Source organism: Halichoeres trimaculatus, unplaced genomic scaffold (assembly GCF_033239565.1).
Source record: "Halichoeres trimaculatus isolate MK-OKI-2021-1 unplaced genomic scaffold, fHalTri1.1 fHalTri1_scaffold_6, whole genome shotgun sequence".
Taxonomy (NCBI): domain Eukaryota; kingdom Metazoa; phylum Chordata; class Actinopteri; order Labriformes; family Labridae; genus Halichoeres; species Halichoeres trimaculatus.
In genome coordinates this window covers 5,427,169-5,445,952 of record NW_027437184.1, presented here as the reverse complement: position 1 = coordinate 5,445,952, position 18,784 = coordinate 5,427,169, and the positions used below count along the sequence as shown (strand labels likewise).

Below are 18,784 nucleotides of genomic sequence, written 5' to 3'. Positions count from 1 at the left end.
GAATGAAGCATGAAGCTAACTGCTGTGGGATGAGAGACCTGTAAGGCTCAGGTTTAGGGATGATGTCATCATCACGGGACAAACATGAAGCAGAACACCTTAGAAGGTGAGTGATGATGATATACTCATGACTCAGTCTCATTGAACTATGCAAATCACTGTTTATCATTCCAAACAGTAACTTATCCCATTCATTGGATGTTTTCTTAGAATACAACCTGCGAGGAGTTTTGGGTGGAGGAAAGTTTATCGACTGACACTCTGGAGCTGAACAGTCCATGCTTATTTTGCTGCCTGGCTGCTGATCAACACTTCTGTGTTTAGTTTGCTCCTGCAGCCGGCCACACAGCGACGGCGGCACTCATTTAGGGCGTTGTTCATTCACTGCTCCCAATTAGATTTTCCTCTCTGGGGCTGGGGACTGAGCCAGAGACCATTCAGCCATAAGCCAGCTCCTTTTAATGTGACCGCTTCCCTCATTTCACCACGCAGCTCTCTGGATCAGCTCCTGACACACTGCTCTATATTTGCTTCAAAAGCTGTAAAATGCTCCCAGGTCACAAGAGCCTTATTGTGCCCGCAGAGCTCCCACAATGCACCCCTGTTACTGGGTAATGTAAGCCGATGACATCAGTGCTTACCTGCAGCTGCTGTTATTGAGAGGGGATTACCGGTGCATGTGGTTACTCTGGAAGAAAGGTGTGTGTGAATGTGTGCTCACACTTGTTAATGCAGGAGGGTGTGTGTGGGGGAGAGGGTGTGTGTGCCTGCGATTAATCATTAGGATGATAAATGGATTGTTTTTTTGGGGGGTTGTGGAGGCCTGTTGGTGCAGGTTGATCTCCTCTCTGTGCCAGAGTCTGTGAGGAGCTTTGAGTCACCTCCTGGAGTTTAATGTTTAAACTTTATGATCACAGACAGAGCGATGAAACAGACAAAGACTGATCACTTTCAGATGGCGATTAAAATAGATTTAACAGCTCCTCTGAGAACAAGATTCATTGTTTGGGGATTTAATTTGAATCCTGTAATTTTTTATTTATTTTTTTGCTTTGTTCTTTTAAGTACAGTGGCATATTGCATTCACCGAAAAATAAATAAACAAAAAATCCTATTAATTTTTTTATATTAATATTTATCTAATAATAATTTCATTTTTAATGATTGGAATTTTAATGTTATTTTTTATTTTCATTTATTAATTTCAATTCCTTTTTTCTTTTAATTCTTTTTTTTTTAGATTTTAAACTTATTTTTTATTTTTCTGTTTTTACAAGATACTATCTCATAAAAACAGGAATTATTATTTTTTTATTTCCCTGTTTTTATGAGGTACTAATTCATAAAAACAGTAAATATTTATTTCTGATTTCCTGCTTTTATGAGACACTATCTCAAATAAACAGGATTTAAATTAAATTAAATTAAATTATCCTGTTTTTATGAGATAGTTTCTCATAAAAAGAGGAAATATTTATTTTTGATTTTCCTGTTTTTCTGAGATACTGTCTTATAAATGCAGGAATCTGAAAAGTAAAGAAAATTCCTCAAAATCATTAATCATCATCTTGATGAAGAAACACTTAACTATTAACTAAAACACATTATAAAGCCTACATTACCTGTGTTGACCCCACACCTCTGATTAGTGACAAAAACATGCAGCTAGAGTCATGCAGCGGAGCATCTTGGGAAATTCTGTTTTTACATGATAGTATCACATAAAAGCAGGAAAATTTAAAATTAAATATTTTGTTTTTATGAGATGGTTTCTCATACAAACATGAAACTTAAAAATAATTAATTAATTTTATTTTATTTTAAATTATTTATTTATTTTTATTTATTTCGGGTGAATGCAATATGCCACCATCTTGAAGCACTTTAAAGACTCTGTTTTTTATTATTTGGTCTTGTTTATATGAAATTGATAGTATTTTTATTTCTATTGTTATTATTATTAATTAAAGTGGCAACAGTAAACATAAACTTTCGCATAAACATCTGTTTTTGCTTAAAAAAATGAAACCAAGATCCTTTTACTACTTACACAATGCCGTTATAGCAGCGTGTGCACTGGGGAAGCTTCTGGAGACCAGGCATGGGGCTCGGGATGGGGCTGCCCAGTTTGGGGATCGGAGACCTGATCGGGGACTTTAAGTTCCTCATCCTGTCTGTTGGAGACACACCTAGAAAAAGAAACACAAAGACTAAAGTAACTTAAACCATAAATAACCATAAATGATTTTAGACACCAAGCCTCAAGACTCCAGTCTGAAACTGCGACACAGCTTCATGACGATGTGTTTTTCTGCGGAGAATCCTCTCTGATCACAGTAGCTGTCAGGTCAGTATTTGGCTGGTAAATGAGACAAAGATGGATTTCACACTTAACTCTCAGAGAAGGTTTCAGAGGTCAGTCTTCCTCTGAGTTATTTCTCACTGTTTCAGACACTCCTCACAGAGATGTGTTACCAGCTGGCCTCCTGCAGGTATCCCTGTGAGGTTTGAGCACAAACTGATCTCACACCGAGCAGCACAACCTGTTATTATCATGCCCATAATTGATAGTCTTATGCCAGTTTTGGCAGAGAATGCATGTCGTAAAAAAATTACAATGTGCAGCTAGAAGGACGCCGGTGTTGCTAATTTGTAGTCATCAGTCATACTGTCTTCACACAGCATGTGATGAGTGTTTCGCATTACACTGACATGTTTCAATTGTTCTGTGAATCTCGTAAAAAGCAGTAAGAATGAGGTGGTTACAGAAACGCCTCCATGTTTCTGCGCTGCAACCAAAAACAGGTTTGGAGGAATGCTTTTCCAAGCTCAACCACACTTGCAACATGAAAACAACGTGACACTGGTGAGATTTTTTTCCACGGAGCCCAACTCGAGCCACAAACAATGTCCCGTCTCCCTCTTTGGAGAAAACATCAACAACATCCAAGGAGGCTTTGCTCCGTCAGTAAACACAGAACTAATATTAGCCACCTCGATTGTTTTCACTCTGCCGACATGACTTTATCACACTCCAGAGAAATGTAGCACTCCTGCCAAAGACAACAGCACAAGTGTTTATATAAAGGTAAGGTGACATTTCTCAGAGTTCTCGCTGCCTGTTTCCACAAACAGGATGTGGCTACTTGTCCTCTTCCTCAGCCTCCTCATTACAACTGTCTCACACGAATATTTAAAGAGATTTATGCAAAGAGAAATCAGCTATTAAATTAAATTTTGTCACAGTTTATTGATATGAAAGTCTGCGGCACTACTGAATATAAGAAAAAAAAACAACTGATAACCAAAGTGTACTTGTTTTGAAAGAAACTTTTTTTTTTTAATTAACGTTCTGAGAAATCATTGAGATAAAAGTTAGAGAATTCATTTTTGGCTTTATACACAATCACAAAGATCTGTTTTTCAAATGCATTTCCATTGACAGCTCTGGTTTTCAGTAACATACTCTCACACCACCCATGTTTATCTGTTTGAAATGGCCGCTTTGAGGACCAAGATAAGTTTTTCTTTCACAGTTCACATTTTTCAGACGGTCTTTTCAAACATTAAACTCTGTTACTCCTGGTTTTGTCTGCCCAACAGTTGTTCAACGCCTCTGTTGCATTGTCCATCATTATCTTCAAATTACCATCATAGCTCTGCCTCAGTTGTTAACCCGCGTTTTGGTCTACTTTGCTGTGGACAATCAATGCACCTCTGCTTTTCTGATCTCCTGTCACTGCGTCTCTGCTGTGATTGACCGGTCACCGCAACCACCGTGAGGTCACTGGCTTTACAAAAAGCTAGTGCCCTCTGCTGTTGCCGTAGTGTCGTGACCCTAGACAGCTATCAGCATGTGTCAATAGTTAGACGCCGATTCTAAGATGACCCAACTTCTTCACAGTATTTTGGATGAAAAAAAAAAACTTGTTTTGCAGTCAGGTCAGTATATATTGCTTGTAGTCAAGCTACAACCTCCAGTCTAAACATATGAGACAATGAGGAAGTGTTAAAATCTGCTGTTTCTTGAGTGTCTGTTTGAGGCCGGCCCCGGAAGTACCTGAAGTCACACACACACCAAGCCAGAAAAAGCAGTTTTCAAAGCAGGAATTAACCTATTTACAGCCTGGTTCAAAAAACATCTCCTGTCTGAGTTGCTCATTTTTACTATCAGCACACACTGTATGAGGGTGAATTTGTTCTAACTTGGCCGTTCAGAGGATATTAAGATCGCAAGTTTGCCCAATCAGTCACGCGATCAACAGACACTCTATAGCTGTACACAAAGCCTTTGTCGCTATCAATTTGGCTGCCATAGCCGATGTGCTTCATTTTCCGTTTCAGAAACAGACAGGTGACGTCAGGGAGACTACGTCCATGTTTTATACAGTCTATGGTTGTACTTTAAACTGGGTACAAATCCTGTGTTATGATCATCTGTTTTTATGTTGTAATTGGTACATGCATTTCCAGATAATCACACAATACTGTATCTTACTGTACAAAAACGTTACATCGTAACTTATTGTAACATATTAAAATGCATCGTATCATAACATATTTTATACCATGGTCTGGGTGGATACTCGATTCTGATTGGCTGCAAGGTGTCTGTTAAGTAAGGGATAATGCCTGACAAGGTGTCCATTATCAGAATTTAATGGACGACGCGGAGGCGTGAACCGTCCGACGCCTTGCTTCGCTTTGGACGGTTCACGCCTCTGCGTTGTCCATTAATTTCTGATAATGGACACCTAGTGGGGCAGTATCCCTTACATATTGTGCTGTACTGTACCTTACAGTACCGTACTGCACTGTAATGTACCGTATCATAATCTGTTGTATTGTAGTGCAATATAACCATTCTTACCATATATGGTATTGCAATGTAACATTTATCCCTGTATCACACACTTATGTATTTAACTGTATCTCAATATATTTTCTATATCATACCATATTGTATGATAACGTATGACAATGGAACATATCTTACTGTATGACACCAAATCACATCACACTGTATCTGAACTCTAAGTATCTCACTTTTTCGCTGAGTGATATCTTTCTGTATCGTAACACCTTGTACTTTTGCACTGATTTGTATTTTACTATATGGCAACGTATATATTGTATCTTCTTGAATTGGATTGTATCGCATTTCATAGTATCCCGTTGTACCGTACTGTATTGTATTGTTTCTTAATGTCTGTATCTTATCTCGCACTATGTTATATCACATCACATGCTACTGTACTGTACTTTATCATATCGTAATATGTTGCACTGTATGGTGTTGTTACACTGTGTGTTCATATCTTTCATCTGGTTTTCTGTCCTCTTGAATGAAAGTTTTCAATTTTAGTTTCATGCATTTGTTTATTTCAGGGCTCTTTTTTAACTTCTCGGGTCTCCTGCACTTTCTTGCGTGCTCCAAAGAAGACTTTGTGGTGGCACTTCCAAGTCATAAATCATCTGTCATGTTGGCCAGACCTTTGGCAGGGTACAATCCAAGGTAACAGAGTTCAGTTTAAAGTGTATCACCACTGCGCTATAATCATAGGATACATGTGAACGACATATGGTGAGCTATGGGGACATCCATCTTTGTGTCAAGAAGCAATGTATCATCTTTGTTTTAAGTATAGATCTCAGGTTGAGTAGATACACTGCCTACTACTTCTCCTTTCAAAGATATTTTTAAAAACTTACACATAAATGATTGATGGTGGTAGCTCCAGTGGTGGAGAGGAGGACCTGCCTTCCCATGGATGATAAACTTCATTACTGTGATCAACTCTCAATAATTAAGCAACGCCTGACTGGACTACATAAAAGATATTTTGGATATTTGACGCGACTGCACTGGTTCCCAGCTTAGATCAGCGGGGCACAGCCGTGAACTGCGGTACCTTTGACTCCCCTTCACTGATGGTGTGCCAGCAGAAGTTATCCAGGCCACCTATCAGAGCCACTAAGCACCGTCTAATTAGCTTTCATCAAGCACCTGACTCACAGCGTCTCCAGGCCTCAGAAACAGTTAGCCTCTGACTGCTCTGTGGTGTGTTTAAGACCTGACGTTCACTGCGTGTGTTATTTCTGGGATTAATGTCTCTATTACTTAATTACACCCTCTAATGGAAACTCTTTAATCCACAGCACTCTGTGACTTTCTCACAGAGGGGAAGGTAGACTTATAAAAGCTTTTAAGAGCCTCAGTCAGGGATAGACACAATAAGCAGGATGAATAAAAGCTTTAGTCTTACTCCTCTGTTTAAAAATAGACAGATGACTTAGAATCAACATGTTTGATGCCAAAAACAGACAGGAAACATATTTTATTCAACAAATACTGACAAGTTGGCCTTGCACAACGCATATCTCACCCCAAGCAGCATTAAATGGCACCAAATGTGTTTCACACTGTGACTAACATCAACCAGACAGTGTGTGTCAAACCGTCACACGTACATGTGAGCCAACACTATAACTCAATCCTGAGTGAAGAGAGCGAAGCCTCTGGGATTTGAGGTGAAGGGAATCACAACATTAAGAACAAATAAACGGCTGGAGTAATCTTATTTCAGACAGCTGTTGTAGTGTTGGGTATCGAGTTTTGACGCAACTTCTTGAAGCAGTTTTTCTTTTCCTTTCTTTTTTTTGGGACCATGCTTTGCAAACTTCAGGATTGAAAAGCTCTTTGTAATGAGAAAGATCATTCATTATTACAATCAACTAAAATATGATGACATGATTATAAAAATATATCAAGTACAATCTTAAAAATACAACAAAATTGAGCCAGTGAGATTCTGTTGTTGTGTTTGTTGATAGTCTTAATAGGGTTTTTTTGTGGTCATTGGTGGTTTTTAGGGCACATATGGGTTGCTTATTGTAGCAATTTCAATGGGTTTTTTATTTTACAATATACAGCAGAGGAAGCTAAATTTATAACTTCTGGACGCTGCACTCATGATGGTCAAACTGTCACTGAAAATCATCATCTCCGGGCACACAGGCCTCTGCCCCTTCTGCTGCACGCTGACTCTGACCCGCTTACAGTCATCCTGATGCCTTCACAAACGTCGCTCAAAAACACAAACATCTGCATTGAGCATATAACTTACAGCAGCGCTGTTGCAGTATGATCATGTTGTAATGCAACAAAATGTGAAGTAACCCATGATAATTTGTTGTATTTTTCTGAATCATAGCAGGTCCTTTCCTGACATGACGATCCATGATGTATGAGTTTAGGTCGTATTGTATCAAAATTAGTGCTGTCAGGCGATTAAAAAAAATAATCTAATTAATTACAGGATTTGTAATTAATTAATCTAATTAATCTCATTTTAATCTCATGTCTGCTTAAGGTCCCAAAACAAAGAATTTGAATTCCAGGAAATTAAAATTACATTAAAAGACATTAAAAGACTTACAAAAAATAAGGTAGGAATATATACAACACATTTTTAGGTACCCTGAGGCATAAGGAACACATGAAGCTACCTTAACAAAATCTACCTTAACATAATCTACACAGTCCTGCACCTAAAATAAGCTGATTTGATTTTTAGGACAGTTTTTGCTTCTGTCACATTTTACTCACTGTGGACTCAATTGTCACTGCAATATGAACTTCTATACTTCTATGAGGTCAGGAGATCCCAGGCTAAAGGCTAAAAACTGTGAGGAACTATGTACAAAACACTTAATTCAAGTCTTGGATCAAAGAAAAGTGAAGTATTTTAAGTTTAACATGCTCTGAACACACAAACTGTTGCTCATTGGTGCAGAGCAGCCCCAAGCTGGAACATGACACCAGGAAGATGGAAGCAAATTTTCAAAGAATTCTTTAGATTTAAATACAGGACATATATCGATCATTCAGGGCTTGTTTAATGCAATAAAGAGTGTAGAATTATCTGTTTTTTACAGAATTGAGCTAGAGCAAAGGGTTGATTTTCTGCAGATTTTCAAAAAGGACGTGTGAATAAACGAGACGTGGACTGTATCACTCTCGCTTCCCCCCTTAAAGCATGTTGCTGATGTCAGGTGTGATACATTCAGGGACCGTCGGAAATTTGAAAATCTGACGAGAACACCAATTTTTCCTAAGTAGGACTAACGGTTTGTAAATACCAGACATTTGAAAATAAGTGCGTCTTTGAACGCCTCGCGGGTTTGGGCTTCAGATTAATCTGCGTTATTATTCATAACGCGTTAATTTGCGGTGTAATTAATTAATCTAATTAACGCGTTAAAATGACAGCCCTAATCAAAATGTATCATAATGTATCCTAATATATTGCGTTGAACCATATTTTTTTGTAATGTATTGAATCCTATCGTAGCGTGGTATTGTATCTTAACTTATTGCAGCATAATGCGTTGTTAATTTGATAAAATTATGATTTTGTAATGTTACACTATTTAAAGTATTGTTACATACCGCCAGGTATTCTTGAGAATGGTATTGTGTTGTAGTTCAATGCATCTTATTGTATCATATTATATTATTAGGGTCTGAGGCCTGAGCCTGGTTTCGGGTTGTATTGTATCTTAACACATCGCAGCATATAATACTATAACATATTATAATGGACCCAAGTCTATCTCATTACATCAAATCATATTCTAATGTAACATCATGATTTAATCCATTGTATTGTATTTTTATGTTCTTTATTGTGTCATAGCAACTGAAAAAGATGCTACAACCTTTATCACAACAGCTTGGACAAGACTTCCACCTTCAGCTAACTTCAACTTCCAACTTACACCATATTATGATTGGGGTAAAAACTCCTCTAATGTCAGTAGCACTGATGACAGTTATGGGCTGAAACCTTTGCTTCTGTTTTAGTCCCCTTTGCACAGTGGGCACCTGTTGTTTTGACCACTTGTCCTAATTATGGGGATTATTCTGACATTTATCTCAGCCTGTAGACTTTCAGGGCTCTCATGAATCTACCATTCTTTAAAAGTAAAACCACCCACAAGAACCACAATTACTGTCATCTCTGGTCTCTGACCTATCGAACTGTAAAAAGACCAATTCTCCTGATCCAAAGAAAAGTCAAAGGGTTAACCCCCAACACTGGAATCACATGTTTACCCCCAAAGGACCTGAAATCTTGCAAAGGCTCTAAATCTTGCACCATGTCAGCCCCCTCCGTCTAAATCCCTGTGGAAAAACAATCTCTCAGGAATGCTCCCTGCGCCTTTTCCTCGAAACTCTTTGAGAATTGAATTACTTTACACAAAGTTGGAAGGGGGGGGCATGACTGATGTGATTTTAAACCACTTCCCTTTACCTGCCTCAGTGGTGGTCAGAGCTGCTGCAGCTGATTACAGTCAGACTGCTCCACCGGTTCATCTGGGTACGCTGAATAACTTTCTGTTTGACTTTTAAAGCGATAAATACAGCTGAATATGTGCATTCCAAGTTTACATTCTTGTGTTTTTTAATCCAGGAGGCAGTGAGTAATCTGAAATGTGTTTTTCTTTGAAGCACAACATTTCCATTTCTGTACAGCTGTGCGGCTGATGGATGTGTTTGTCCAACGAGGATGGAGATATTCTGAGAAAGGTCACAGCTTGTTTCCCTTCTGAGCACTCTCCGTGTACTGAAGCTTTTACTGCGCGATGAACCAAGGGTATAATCTTCTTCCTCCGATAACAACCACTCAGGGTTGAAGAAAAGTTTCTGAATTTCTCTGAACACTTTAATGACGTCACTGGAACTTGGTTTATTTCTTTTTCCAGATGCTTAAGAAGTCAAACCCAGATCACACTGTCTCCTGTTTTTTTTTTCCTAAATTTTAAAGCAGTGAGTGGTTTCTATTAATTGCCTTATTGTAAGAATAAATGCTTCAAAAGCTCTGGTTTAAAATCAGTTCATACAGTTACTTTGCCCCTCTTCTATCCACATTGGTCTCCAGAGTCTGAGGAATTCTGGGTAAACTGACACTCTTGTTTGCTTTCACTTTAAAAGCCCCTGAAAGTCAACATACTCTCTACAGGGGCGTCTGCCTTCAAAAGCAGACCAACTACTGTGATTTAAAGGCCTGACAGCAAGGTATGCATTCAAAAACACAATGATTTGACTTTAACCCCACTTTAAAATGTGTCTCATTGTAAATTTAGACTTTTTCTTGTGATTAAGCTGTTAAAAAAACAACTGGCGGGTAAAAACTTAAGCAGCATCTGTGTCAGGATTTCCCTCCCACAGAGAGATTAACTGACAGCTCCACACATCAGCCGAGCGACAGGTAGCTTTTAAAGTGATCCCAAAGTAAACCTGGAGTGTCTCCTTGTTTCACTGAGGGCTTAGTCCGTCAATCAGCCTGTCAGTCCTTTAAGCTGAGAGCCCGGTGACAGCCCACTCTTCAAATCTCTGTAATCTATCAGCAGAGCCTCTTTCCCTCCAACTCCAACATCTGTTGGGAGACTTACCCATATCATTCATGATTGGTACTATTACCTTGTTTTAAGAGAATATATTACTGGCATCATGGAGATAATGGGCTGATACATGGATGTTATATTTGTGATATCCATTTCTGTTTGTTTCTGACACTGTACGATTGTGGGGGTTTTTTTGTCTTTTGTTTTTTTTTCTTAAAGATGCTTTGAGGAGGATCTGTTTTAATTGGACTGCAGCACCACCTTCTCGCCTGGAGTCTCACACACACATGTACACACTGTCGTAAAAATGTGACTTTTAACAACATGTGTTTGTTTTGGAACAAATTTCCTTTGTTCAAGACAACTTTTTACTGACTACAATGTGACAAGGTAAGGTATTTATCAGTACAGATACGTAGCACTGTTGTTTGAAACATAACATCAAGCAAAGATATGTTCGTGCCGTACATCAGCAGCCGTTTGTAGCGCTAATAGCAGCCCTGTGCTACGACATACGACAGTTAAGACAAAAATAATCACAGAAATTGTTTTCAGCAGAGAAAAAACGCAGATCTCTCTTCTCACTTTTGAACTTTATCAGCCAACATGGTGTTGTCATAGAGACTCAGACGTGCCGTAAATCAATAAGGTCCTGCTTGGAAGCTGTCTGGAAGCTAGTATCATTTAGGAATAACCTATATTGGCGTGGATAATCTCGTTTTGAAGTGTGGATTATGATCAGGCATATATCTAGAAGAGAGACTTTTTCAAGACAACTGAGAAACTCCTCACAGCTCCTTCAAGTTATTTCTTGGGCTTTTATGGGTTAATGTGATAGGAAAGGACTGTGGATAGAGCAGGAAACAGGGCGAGAGTGCGGAGTGAGTTTCATAAGAAGGCCACGGGCTGGGTATGAACCCGGGCCACCTGCATGAGTGCAAACCACATGGAGCCTGACCTTGACCACTATACCATCTGTGTCACAAGTACAGAGTTTTGAAGCTGACTGTAGGTCGACACAAAGAGTCAGGCCTTTACCGTCAATTCAGACAGCTACAGGATGCCAACCTGTCAGTCCTGCCCTGAACACTAACACCACAAATAGTAACACCATCTTTAACATTAGGTATATTTTACACAGTGTTAATGATGGTGTTTTCTTCTCAAAATATATGGAAGTACTTAATATATGACAAAATGAAGCACTATTCTTGATTTTTTATTTTTATTATCATTATCAATATTATTATTCTTTTATTTATTTATTTATTTATTATTACTATTATTATTATTATTATTATTATTATTATTATTATTATTATTATTATTATTATTATTATATTTTTCCCATATACAATTTCCTATGAAATGAAATATATATATATAATGGGCACAAAAATTCATGAAAAATCAGGGAATCATTAACAACCCCCCCCCCCCCCCCCCCCCCCCCCCCAAAAAAAAAAAAAAATAAATAAAAATAAAATAAAATAAAAAATAAAAAAAATAAATTAAATAAATAAAATTATAATCAAGCTGGAAAAATGCTCTTTGGTCCACCCATTCCTTAGATTCTTGAGCCTTGTCTGGCAAAGGCTATGAAAATGTCTGTAACAATGATAATAAACAATATAAAAGGAAATCAAAAGGAAAACAATATACAACAGCAAACAACAGCCAATCACTAATGTTGGGCAAAAAAATTATTTGAACACAGAACAAAATGAAAATCACCCAAAGTTAGTGGAATGGGGTTAAATTGGCAAAACTCGAACATTTGAAGCCTAGAAAAAAAAATTATGAAGTGTGTGTGTGCCAACAGGACAAAAAGGGTCACCTAGCCCAAAAAATTTATTCTGTAGGCTCTAAACATTTTTATTTTACTGTCAAAATCAAGTTTTTTGATTTGGTTTGAATGTGGTTTCTACAGACTGCCTCAAGTGGACACTTTGGGAACTGCAGTTTTTAGCTCATACAAATAGGCTTCATATCCTTCGACTGTAAGTTTCTCCTGTATTTAAATCTATGTTAATTTTCTGTGGTATGTTTCCTAAGTTTTAATTTAGGATGACTTCTAACAATTAATCTCTGGACCACATGTAATCTAATCCGTCAAATTACCCAATCGTGTCTTGGGTTCTATCTTCACTATAAGGAGTGTTTAAGGGCTTTAGGTTAAGTGAGATGTGAGAATAATTCACTGATGTTTGGGAATTTACTTGTGAATGTGCCATTTCCTATTGCAGTGCAAAGAGAAACATGAAACGATTGTGTAATCTGCATCAGAGCTGAAATCTGTCAGAGGAAGAAGCCAAGCTTATCACTTCAAGAGCTTCACAGGAGAGAATATGAGCTTATGACAAAAGATCTGCCTCATGAATGTAGGATTTATATTCTGCAGAAGTTTCATCTGTCACAGCTTAATGGAGAAAAGATGCTGTTGAGATCAATTATAACGTTAAATCTGGCCAAATGAGACGTTTCTTCATATTTTCTCTGCAGTCGAAAGTGAAAATCAGAATGACACATCAACTACAAACAGACGTTTTGCGGCAATCAGGCATTAAAAATCGAAGAAAAGAATACCTCATCACTCAGTTTGGCTCTTCAACAAACACATCTCAACTGGCGTTTGGATCTTTGGACGGCAGCTGTGTAATCTAATCATGCGTAGATGGCTTTATAGCATAAACCTTTCATTTTTTCCACAGTGGAAAGGGTTACTGAGGACACATGCTGACTGAGTCAAACATTCACAGGTGGTACATTCCTCCAATCGTAATATGAGTGGAGGGATTTTCTCAAGGACGAATCTGTGGTTGAGAAAAGCATTAATCACCAACGATCCCAGCTCACAGGCCAAGCTGTTTCCGCCTTAACATACCAACACTTGGTTTATAATTACAACTTTCACAGCTTTCCCGGCTTTAGTGGTAAACATGGAACCTGGAAGGAATGTCTTACTTCAGAGGATTAACCCTCCTCTGCTGCTGTCAGCATCACATGACTCCTCCTCCAAAGCTGGAGACAGGAAACCCAGATTCCTCACTTTATCAACCAGCTTCAAGTTGTTGCAGTGAATTGCTGAACCAAGCTTTCCCTCCTCTGTTCATCCTTGCTAGCTATTTAAAGCACTCATCCCCGGCTGTGCTGTGTCTTTCTATAAAAGGAAAAGTATCCCACAGAGACAGAGGAGCTCAGAGGAGTGAGACGTGAGCCACCTGAGTGACTCAGGATGTTCCTTCAGCTGGAGCCCGAGCCTCGTCTGAAGAGGAGGAAATATTTACTCAGATTTCTCCAACTTAAACATCAGATATGAGACAGCAGGGCGACCCAGCTGCTTTCATCTCTGTTTTCTTTTTCTTTCAGATATCTCTCTTTAAAGTGATACTCCGGGATGGAACAAGTTGGGTCCTATCACAAGGTTTAGGGCAGAAATTACCCCTACAGCAGTGTTTTTGTGCAGCAGAAGCCCAGGGCGCTCGCACCAAACACCCCCTCCCTGCTCGTCAGCAGGTTTCCTCTGCACTCAGACGGGGCCATATTTTACTTGACCAAAAACACAAATAAACGGACTCCTACTGAAAAAATCTGATATTGGTCTGCATTCACGCTTTATTTAGAGAATTTTCAGCGCGTTACTTTCAAAAAACACCGCTAAATAAGGCTCTAGTTCTCATCGTGGCGTAAAACGGTGCTACCTCCGCTGCAGAGCCACAGCTGGCTACGAGGCGCTTGTCGCTTAGTGTATCAGTCCGTGCGCAGTGTGCCAGATATAAACAAACACAGGTAGTCTGCCAGGATGAAGAGACACGATGAGAACTAGAGCCTTATTTAGTTGTGTTTTTGTGTGAAACGGATAAATAAAGTATTTTCTATTCTATTCTAAAACAGTCTGATGGTTGGACAAAAGCTCGCACCATTCTGTGCCTTTGGGAGTCTTTGCTGTTGCTCTCCCTGCAGATGAAAAGAGAGGGGAGATGTGCTCTCCCCACCTCGGGCTTTGCCATTCCTCTGCCCTTTTCTGTAATTTTTCCAGGAATGACCTGTAACACATTCCTTCGTCTCCTCAATCTCCTCACACCTTCAGGATTCACACACATCCACACCCACACAGGAATCCCTACCTCCATCTTCGGCCTCCAGGATTCCCTGGAGGTATTTGAAGGAGCCGGACTGTTTGGGTTCAGAGACGGGCTCCACGTGGTCCTGCAGCATCTTGTAGACGTCTGACTGTATGTCAAAGCCGTTTCGGTTCACGGGGGAGTGTGTGGGCGGCTCTGGGCTGGAGGGGACAAGAGGAAAGGAAATCTGTAAACATACAAACATCTTTATGATTTCTTTTTCACTTTTTCTTGAGTTTATGTTTGAACAAGAGGCGAGCAAGGATGCTGAACAGAGGTAAACATGAAACAGAGCAGCTGAAAGAGCTCGACTTCAACCTTTTTCTGTTTAAACAAACGATGTCAAGGAGGGGAAAACTTTACTGTAGACTCTACACTCGCCATACGATTCCACAGGCATGAAGTCTTAATCACAGCAGCTCAGCGTGTTCACCCATCCATCAACTTCCTCCCAAACCCAACAGGATGGATCACATTCATCTGATACATCCACACAGCCGGAGCCTCTGGGAGACGAGCAGGACCGCTGACAGATGTGTTCAGATCCTGACACACTCGGCAGCGTGTTTGTCTCCAGACTCTGCTCCAGGAGTCTGAAGGAAGCGCTTCATTGCAACCAGCCTGTGTGTGTGTGTGTGTGTGTGTGTGTGTGTGTGTGTGTGTGTGTGTGGGCCTGGTCAGGATTAACAGTCCAGTCCAGGGGAAACCTGGGAGTGCTGGGCTGGGGAGGATGTTCACCAGGAGACCAAACACACACGTTTATTGCCCGCTCGAGGGGATACACAACAACAAATGGCTTCTCCAGTCCACACGGTCGTCTGTGCAGGTGTGTGCAAAGACTTCCAAGTGTGTGTGTGTGTGTGTGTTTGTGTGTGTGTGTGCATCTGCTAGTGTCTTCAGTAAAATAAATATACAGCTGGTGTGAAGAGAATCCGTGATGTCGTTTACGTTTTTTCTCATATTTATGATCAGAGCGGTGTGGATTCCTTCCAGACTGCCAACAAAAAACAGGTTCAGCTTCTGGACGTAAAGATCCCCCTGCCCTGATAGTTTTTATGTTACAGCTACAAATTTAAATGTATTTCTTTTGGGTTGGATTTAAAGGGAAAGTGCAACAAAAAAAAAAAAAATTACAAAGAAATGTTGTCATATGAGTGCCATACAAAGAAAACAAGACATCCAATTTGCACATTTTGAGAAAGTTTGATGATTAAATTCACTTTTTGGTCGCTTTGCAGAAGTAACTCTACTTGGACAAATTGCCCATGATGTGTTACCAGAGAAGCTTCAGGGATTTTTAGTCATTCTGTCTTTAGATGGGTTTATTCAAATTAGTCGTGATGACGGATTTATCTGTTAGGTGTTAATTTTTACAGCAATATTAATTCAGTGAGGTGAGATGTCTTCATATCCAGGGCTTATTTAGGGTAAATTTAGAAGAAAATCCAGGGAGATGCAAACTTTAGCAAGACTCCAAAACTTCAAGAAACCTTCAGAAGCTCTGCCTCCCAATTCTCCCAAAGTTGCTCGTTCACACAAGCTCCGCAACTCCTTAAGTTTTCCATATCATACGAGGGGAGAGACAGGACGCGACTTCACAGACTGCTGCAAAAGCCACTTTTCACAGCATGATGGTAAAAGGTAAGGGTGTGCCATGTCATACCGTCTACAATAATAGCAGTATAATTTTTTTTTGACGATGTAAATTTGTCAATTCGCAATAGTTACAGCGCAGAGACGCAGTGATGTCTGAGGATTTAGAGCCTAAAAGAGGAGCTACCTCAGTGATGTGGAGGTGGTTGGGCTGAACAAAGATCAGACATGCAGCAAAACACAGTAAATGCAAAATTTGCTGGAGAACTATTACCACGAAGGATGGTAACACCCCAAACATGTTCCTCCACCTAAAGCTGAAACACACGCCTGAATACAACCAGGCTATGAAGACATGAGAGGAGGATGTGAAAGCTATGTTATTATCGGTGGAGTTTTTGTCCCTATGACGGACGTGTGGTCGAGCCGATACAAGCATTACCCCTAATTCACACACAAAGCGTGAGTGCCATGCAGCACAATTCCGTAGATTTTGGGTGCGTGCCAATTCATACTGGATGTGTCTCTAGGGCGCAGCACTGCACAGCGTCCATAGCAACTGGATATCCAAGATCACAAGATCACAGGAGAACCACATGTTCCTGCAGGAATCCACCCATGACAACGTACTTTCGTGGTAATTAATTAATTAATATATTAAGCTCATCTGGTCCTCCCCAAACTTCAGCACCTTCAGTCCATGCCTTCTCCTTTCTGTCGGTGTCCTTCTAGAAAGAATGTGTTGTGTCGTACAGAATTATGAAGTTTTTTACCTGCAAGATTAACTTTTCCTCCTCCAAAACGTCACATTTCTTACTCTGTTTACATTTCAAGCTTGTGTAGTTGTAGTAAACGATCGGCAAAGTGGCTTCCATACTGTGTGAGCAATAAAAATGAAAAAATTCAGAAGCAGCAACTACTAATAATAAGTTGTTTGTTTTCCCCGTATCGTCATAAATATTGTTATCGCAAATTTCCTTAAAATATTGTGATATAATTTTGAGGCTGTATTGCCCAACCCTAAAATTCAAGTACTTTCACTAGTGTTTTCCTGACCACTTAGAGAGCTTTACACTGCTAGCTAAGGGACCATCAGTAGATCTCTTTATCCTGATAATGATTCTCCTTCCTTAACTTTGGACGTTTCATTCATGTTAAAAAATATCTTCTGGTTTCATGATAGTACCTTGATTTAAAAGTTCTTTCTTGGTTCTGCTGGCACAATTTTTGTTACTGAAGAAAGAGTCAATTCATAGATTAGCTTTTCTTTCTATGCTCATATTTCTTACAGACCGATTAATTAGGAGAAATGGGCGCTATCATTCATGTCACATTTGGTAGTTTCAAACATGACAAATATAAACTGAAACAAAGGGAAGAAGTAAGAGTTTGTGGGATGAGGTAAGTTCATAATTTCAAGTAAAAAGAAAGTTTAACGCTGGCAGGAAAAAATCCTTAACAGGTCAGAGCAAAAACTTTTGTCTGTGTTCCTTCACACATAAAGCTCATCCTTGAGATTTTGAGAAATTTTAAGGATTTTTTTTGCATGTGTGAATGCAGCCACTCCTACACTTTATGTATATTGATTTTATTGCTTATTTTATTACCCTATTTTGTTTTATTCCTGTTTTTATTTCTTCCTGCTGGACACCAAACTTTCCCCCCAGGGATCAAGTAGATATTTCTGATTCTGAGCCTGATATTCAAAGCACAATTCTACAAATCGAACTTTAAAGCAAAGATACTGAATAAAGAAATAGCTCCAAGAGATGATACACCATCCCTCAGAAGCTTTAATCTGTGTCCTCCTTTGCACCTCCTCACCTGTGTGTGGCGCTGAGGCTGAGGCCTCCCATCTTGCTCGGCAGCGATCTCTCTCCGTTGCTCCCGTTGTGGGAATAAAGTCCGGCTGGGTTGTTGTACTGAGCGTGCCCGGTCCCGTTCCCATATCCGTAGCTGTGCCCGTTGTTGGGTCTGGAGTGTCCATTGTTGAGGTGAGTGGGCTGGGGGGTCTGCGGGGACTGGACTGGCAGTGGGGATTGAGGTTCAGGGGTGTATGAAGACTTTCTGCCATATCCGCTGTACCCGCTGGTGATGGGACGGAAATTCTGTAAAACATCACAAGATATTCACTTTTTACAACCTGGGAGAAAGTCAGCCCAACTTTAATCCAGGGTTTTTATCAAAGAAACTATAAAAATGTCTTTTTAGCGAAGCCAACAACACTTTGCCCTTTTGACGATAAGCTTAAACTTTATAAACTGGATGTTTCTCGTACATCAAAGACTCAAAAAGAAAGGCTAATGGGCCCGTTACAGAACGCTCCATTATGCTTGAGCTCAGGAAATGAAACAAAAAAGAGGAGGAGGATTAGAAAAAAAGCCCTGTGGTGCTTTCAGAAGTGAAACCACAATTCTTCCGAGGCGAAAATCAGCGGTTGTTTTCAATGAGGCTTTTCAAGCAGCGAGGAAGCCGAGGAAAGTTTTTCCACTGCGTTTTCCTCTTTAATAGTCGGGCTTATTAGGAAGGAGCTTGCATTAGATTTCCTGCAGATGTTTCTGTCAAAACAATTTAACTTCTGCGGTGTAAATAGTTTTTTTTTCTGCCTCTGTCGATGGATTGAAAGGTTTACAGAAGCTCAAAGATTAAATCATCTT

General features: G+C 39.6%; 1 protein-coding gene across 1 annotated transcript in view; it reads right to left on the bottom strand.

Moving 5' to 3' along the window:
* The window catches only part of pdlim4 (PDZ and LIM domain 4), a 76,324-nt gene that overhangs the window by 3,597 nt on the left and 53,943 nt on the right, over nucleotides 1–18,784 (bottom strand). Inside the window, exons 4-6 of the mRNA XM_074673076.1 lie at nucleotides 17,952–18,235; nucleotides 14,538–14,695; nucleotides 2,051–2,189 (exon numbers count right to left, since the gene is read on the bottom strand). Coding sequence (XP_074529177.1) covers nucleotides 2,051–2,189; nucleotides 14,538–14,695; nucleotides 17,952–18,235 — 581 coding nt within the window. The remainder of the gene's footprint in view (nucleotides 1–2,050; nucleotides 2,190–14,537; nucleotides 14,696–17,951; nucleotides 18,236–18,784) is intronic.